This window comes from Mytilus californianus, unplaced genomic scaffold (assembly GCF_021869535.1).
Source record: "Mytilus californianus isolate M0D057914Y unplaced genomic scaffold, xbMytCali1.0.p SCAF_5, whole genome shotgun sequence".
NCBI lineage: Eukaryota > Metazoa > Mollusca > Bivalvia > Mytilida > Mytilidae > Mytilus > Mytilus californianus.
In genome coordinates this window covers 36,996,108-37,002,762 of record NW_026262701.1, presented here as the reverse complement: position 1 = coordinate 37,002,762, position 6,655 = coordinate 36,996,108, and the positions used below count along the sequence as shown (strand labels likewise).

The following is a 6,655-nucleotide window of genomic DNA, read 5'->3' as shown; positions in this document are numbered from 1 at the left end:
AATTTTCTGTTTTATTTTGGTCTTGTTTATCCGGTTTCGTATTTTATAAATAAAAAAGTTGCCGCATCTTCAATTATCTATGAATGTTAAAACTTTGTAATTAATTGTGATCTAAATTGTGTTTTTGATTTTATTTGCATTTGGTTTGTATCATCCTAAAAAAATATACAGAATACAAGTCCACAGTCCCTGTTTTGATGAATTTACAGATTTCTCACAACTGCTATATGTTTCTGTAAGTTCTGTCATCAAACCGTGTTTGTTTATACCTAGTGATACACAAATTTTCGAAATGTTCATATGTGCATCAAATTAAAGTTTTGATATAATTCACTTTTTAACTAAATAAAAAAGGAACATTCATAATCATAAATTTGAAAGCCAAGGACGTATACATGTAAGTAGAATTTCCCTTAAGTTTGCCAAGACATCACACATGTATTCAGACTGTGTGAGCAGAAACAAATTATAGAAAATACAAATCAAACACAACTAAAAAAGGCCCAAGAAAGATGCTCAAACAAGACTACTATGATCAAAACAATAAACATGTAAGCAAAACCTTAAATGTGTGGCGGTTTTCTGTCATTGTCTCAGTTACCAAATATCCTGGACTCCTTTAATTTTTATTCAACATAAATGAAAACTTAAGTTTAGACAATATTAACCCCAATAAAAAAAAAAATAAGGTGTTCCGAAATGGAAACCTATCGTGTTCCCACATAGACTAGTACTTTCATGAAACAGGGTACACGTTGGCCTAAAAAGTAGAAAACATGATAATACGTGAAATTATTCAAGAAATGTCTTTAAAATATTTTTAATGTGTTCAAAAACTTGTTCATTGTCTACATCTCCTAGGGAAGTTCCGAGGTTGATTGACACTGGTACACAACTTTCTCGTCCTCGTAATTACACGTACAGCTCTCGTACAATAAGCCATTCATTTTAACATTAAATCCAGTATCTCCAACTTGACGACATTTACCTTGTATATCTCTGCATTCTATGTACGAAAAATAAGTTTTTTTATTATCATGTTTATACAGTGTATCACTATTAAAATTTTGCAATACAAAACAGAATAATATTAGATTAAATTTACAGGAACTGGCGAATAAATACATTGTTAAGTCGCGATTTTGTAACTCTTGGGTTAGTTATTCTTTTTTATTACATTTGCTTCTAATGCTAATATATGAAGAATAAGTAAGGAACTGCTGATGTTACTTCAATAATAATATCTTGACACCACCTATCGTTGAATTTATTTTATTTGTGCAATATTCGTTTTTCTTCAATTGGAAATCAAGGTATTTCATTGCAAACGTTTCATTATATTTTACAGTAAGCGTTGTATACTAACTGAATACGTAGTGTTGTATCTTAATTAAATAGCAAGTGTTTTATTGTATTGAAATGGTAATTGTATTGTATTACATTTTAAAGTAAACTAAATGTTGTATTATATTATATCATATTATATAACAGTTAGCAATGTATTCCATTTAAAAAAGTAAAGTGTTGTATTACAATGTATATTGAAATAGTAGTTGTATTGTATTACACTGAAAAGTAAACTAAATGTTGTATTATATTATAGTTTATTATAAAACCGTTAGCAATGTACTCTATTGAAAAAGTATGCTTTTACTGCATAATAGTCCCAGGCTTTGTGTTATATTAAAAACAATAAGTTTAGTTCTTTATTGAATGAGTTTTAAGTGGTGAGTCAGGAACCTGATGTTCAGTGGTTGTCGTTTGTTGATGTGGTTCATAAGTGCTTCTCGTTTCTCGTTTTTTTTATATAGATTAGACCGTTGGTTTTCTTGTTTGAATGGTTTTACACTAGTCATTTTGGGGCCCTTTATAGCTTGCTGTTCGGTGTGAGCCAAGGCTCCGTGTTGAAGGCCGTACTTTGACCTATAATGGTTTACTTTTACAAATTGTGACTTGGATGGAGAGTTGTCTCATTGGTACTCATACCACATCTTCTTATATCTAATTACTCACCATGTTTAATAATCTTTTCGAAAAAAGTTAAACCTTCGACGTTACAGGATTTGGTCACACACTGACTTTCTGTATTTTCATCCCATTGGGAACCAACAGAGTGACACTGTCCTGATGCATCTTTACATCCTATTTGATAAAGTCATCATGTGTATAGTAGAATATGAAGAGTAAAAGGGTATTGAAATAACCAAAAACTATTTCAAACTCGGTGCCTAAACAAAACAGCTTTTCTGTGTTTATGATGTTTTCATGCACTTTGGACATAGATCGAGCTTTATAATGTATTTATGGATGGTGCAGTTTACCGACAGAAAGATGGTAAGTAATTCATCCCTTATGTACACTTTATATGTCAACACGAGAAACAGATCATTTGATTAAATGTTATAACACATAAAAGTAGGAATATGAGGTGTAATTTGTAGTATTCATTTGAACATGTTTAAATCGCCCGACAACCAAAAAAATCTACATGACTTGTATATATCTACTAAAAAAGTATATAGCATTATACAATGAATCCTAGTTTAATGACCACTATCTAATTTAAGTACAATTTGCTAAAATAACCAAAAATAACCCTAGATAGGAATAGGTTGTTAAGCATAGGGCTCAAAGTTTGCGTAGGTCAAATACAAATAGAATTTATTGAATGAAATTACTGTACTCTGTTACCGAAGCCCTAGCACATTTTAGTGGTATATCAGGAATATGCAAAAGTCAATCATGTAAAACTCTTTTAAATGTTTTCCTTCGAACGAATAAGAGAGAAAACTTATATTATTTATTTCGAAACATGATCATGATGATACATTGCTTCTATATTCCGTAAATCAGTAACAAGTTGCAATGATGAATAATGAATACTTTGATACATGTATACACAAATTGCTGAGTATTACCACTGCTACTGGACTAGTAGTCCCCGTATAAAGCATCTGCCATCACGACAGTGCTTACATAAAGGTCTAATTTAAATAACTTGTCATGACTTAAAACATTAAAACTAAAATTCCAGTTCATAAATCATGTTACTATAATAAAACTAGAGTTACAAGCCCTCAGATCAAGATGACCATGCGAGGTTTCTGCTGTTCTGTTCAGGCTTTTGGGGTATTATGTAAAAAAATGATTTTATATTTTCTCCTTTCAAACTGTATGACTTGAGAGCACCTGATGAATGTATTCAAGAACACGTGACGTAGTCATGGACATCAAATCGAAAGCGATTCGCACATGTGTTATTTATCAATCAAAAGCACAAAGTAATTTTGGCATGTATGAAACATTTTCCGAAAGAGAATTGTGGCAAATATATCAGACTTGGATTTTTCTCTTATTTGTTAACATAAGCAAATGACTGAAAGAAAAGACAAATCTACACGAGGGCGACTAGAAAAAAATAAACGCGTTAAACAGTATCCTCGAAATTAAGTTGAGTGAATTTCATATACTACCTTGCTGTGATGACAGCTTAAGAACACCTTTCTGCCTACTGCAGGAATATTGTACACACTCTGCATCCCAGTCAGATTGGTCTATAGGATAACATTTTCCGTCATCCCCTCGACATTCTGCAAAACAAAGCAAAAATGCACATATGCTTTATCCCAATTTTGGAAATAGGAAATATGTTAATAAAACAAGCACGCGGATGTGCTCTATAAATAAACATGTAAGGTAAACTTTCCTGATGGAGTTTCTTCATTTATCAACAGACATAGGGATAAACAAGACAAAGAAGGATAACTAAACAATGCAGAAAACAGACATGACACTTCAGAGAAAGCCTAAAACTAAAGATCCGCATCCTGAACCCATTCCAACTTAAATGCTCTGGAAGGGTAATCATTTCTTACTGTACTAGAACAGATACAAATGTAAGTAGCGATGTGAACAGTTATGTTACTGAATAAAGTTAGATAGGTCCAGCATTTTCTTAATTACAGAAAAAAAACGCGAGGTGTTTGAGAGGAAAATGTCACATCTATTGTTCACATTAAGTATTTTTTTTAAATTAACTAATTTTATCTAAGTACTTGAATTCAAGAACATTGTAGTCACATCAGTATTTTTCGGAAAACCAATGGAAAATTAAAGAAGAATATGCGTTTCTCAACAATTTTGGTTCATAAAGCTATTTATGAAACAATGAAAAAAAAAACCATTTACGTAAGACCAGACTGGAGAAGAAAAAAAATTATATACATACCTTCCTTAACTTGAACAAAGGTAGCTGCATCAATCGTCTTGACACATTTGTAAGTTTTACATTCGAATACAACCTCAGCTCCTACGTCATATTCTTTACCATAAGCTGACATCTTACATTTATGATCTGCATCAGAAATATTAGAATTACAATTATCTAATGGATGATCATCACTTGTATAATACTCTTTTAAAAAGTATCAGTTGCATAAAATCATACATCAAAAACTGCTTGTTATATATGTTTATTTCTCAAAGTATATATATGTAGTCATACCTGGACCTTTACTATCAAGCTCAAAACACAATGCAAAAGAAAGGCGCCTATCAATACGCAGATACGTGCAGTTGAAATGAGGATGTCAAAAACGATGCCACTTTTAGAAAGAATGCTACGTCTCTTGCAGACAAAAGAATCCTGATCAATAATTGTTGAGGGCTCTCTATAGATGACCTTTTGCAATGTAAAATTTCTTGCCTTTCTCAACATAGCCTCCTTCTCCAGTTTGTTCGTATTTTATACTGTTACAAACAACACCGTCCAAGTTTTGGTGAGGGTTGTGCGCTGACAAACATGTTTAACCCCGCCACATTCTATGTGTGCCTGTCCTAAGTCAGGATCCTGTTATTCAGTGGTTGTCGTTGATACATGTAGCTGTTTTTCATATATTTGTTTGTGGTTTATTACTATGTCATGAACTTGGCCTTGGTTTTTTTCATTGGTTATCATACCACATCTCCTTGTTTAACGTTTATCAGCAGAGGTGTTGTACTTGCACAAAAGCTGCCTTAACAATTTTTTCTCTCAGAAATTTGAAATCAAACCATTCAAGAGATGAATGATCGATGAATAACCTGATTGCGATAATGTTTTTAACTTAAGTATTTGGTTTTATATTTACCTATAACCACTGGTTCCAGGTCTCCAATTTCACCGCATACATATGTTTGTTTCTCTGTACCTTTTGTGTACTCATATACTTCATTGAAGTCAATACAGTAACCATCAGGTGTCATACAACCTGTCAAATCAAATTGAAATCATGTGTTAAAAGATATATCAACGAGACGGCAAGCCAACGGCAAGAAATAATCAAGAGGTCAACTGAGTTCTTTAAAATAGACAAGCGTCTTTAAATTATGTCGAAGTTAGACAAATATTGTGTATTATTTGTTACCACCTGTGTACAGTACTGTATCTAGAATTTCAAAATTAAACAATCTGCATATCTGCTATAGTCATGTATCAACGTTTGACTCTAGAAGGAACAAAAAGAAGAAAGTAGTACATGTTGTTACTAGACATTTTTTTTATCTAATCTACAGATAAACGTGAATCAGTTTATATCACCATGAATGACAAATGAATCACAATTTATATTTTCATCGCTACTTTTTGCTCCACAAAGTACAGTCTGTTTTACAATCTATATAAGTTAATCAAGTAAATATTGTACTCACGATTTGTTATAGTTTTTGAAAATCCACCAGGCATACATTGTGTTGTTCTGCAACCATGAGTAAACTCGTCTCCAACACGATGGCACTTATGGTAACAGTCCCAACAACCTTTGGAGGAAATGTATAAAAAATATGTTCAATCCATTAGATATATGAAGAGAAAACAAATAATATTGGAATAAGAATAAAACTTAGATGAATATTGTGTCTTTTTTTAAACGAATCAAATTGAAAAATCAATTCAATAACCATTTAAATATTTTATTCCTTTTCAGTTCTTCAACGATTTCACTTGAAATATGAATAATTCAATACCTATTTACCTTTTAAAAAATAAAAACATCCAATATGTGTTTAACTTTTCAGTCTTGTAATGCCGATAGAACCATTATTTATCTTATGAATGTGTTAGTCACATGATGGTGACTTAACTTACATTTGAAACTCTTAATTGTAAACTACTTGAGCATAATACTAGAAGGAATGAAAGACCATATCACTTCACAAGTTCTTTGGTGTCTATATTAAATGAATAGGTTATTCAATACATTGTCTCAGGTTTTAAACTTGCTAAGTTTAACTCCACTAAAAATCACACAGGCATATGTCCACTAATGTCAATATGACATTTTAACCAGTTTTGTCATAATCCTGGCTTCAACGCTTACTACTGGATGTTACCTTGAAATTTTTTACAAGTGATATATGTCTGGCATGTTTATGTACCGTAAATAGTTCACACAATTCCAATTGTTGTCCCTCCCATTTTCGTATTTTTTACACATGTATTTAGGATATAAAAGTAAACATCTACCAGTGTAATACCTCGAAATTAAATATAGACTAATATGTTTTCAATATATTTGGCATAAGGCCTTATAAATAGTTCATTCTTTAATAAACTGTTATCACAGAGATATGTCTCGCCTTTTTGTAATTTTGATAATGCAAATGTTGAAATTAAAAT

General features: G+C 31.6%; 1 protein-coding gene and 1 long non-coding RNA gene across 2 annotated transcripts in view; both read right to left on the bottom strand.

Annotated features, from left to right (window-relative positions):
- Positions 1 to 904: 904 nt before the first annotated feature.
- Positions 905 to 3,581, bottom strand: LOC127701797 (uncharacterized). The gene is made up of 3 exons (XR_007982227.1): positions 3,474 to 3,581; positions 2,014 to 2,142; positions 905 to 1,006 (listed from the first exon to the last, which is right to left on the bottom strand). It is a non-coding gene; the product is annotated as an uncharacterized LOC127701797 (long non-coding RNA).
- A 378-nt stretch (positions 3,582 to 3,959) lies between these two features.
- LOC127701964 (fibrillin-2-like) overlaps positions 3,960 to 6,655 on the bottom strand; it is a 35,705-nt gene continuing 33,009 nt past the window's right edge. Inside the window, exons 26-28 of the mRNA XM_052205940.1 lie at positions 5,130 to 5,249; positions 4,229 to 4,414; positions 3,960 to 4,003 (exon numbers count right to left, since the gene is read on the bottom strand). Of these exons, the coding sequence (XP_052061900.1) occupies positions 3,960 to 4,003; positions 4,229 to 4,414; positions 5,130 to 5,249 (350 nt within the window). The remainder of the gene's footprint in view (positions 4,004 to 4,228; positions 4,415 to 5,129; positions 5,250 to 6,655) is intronic.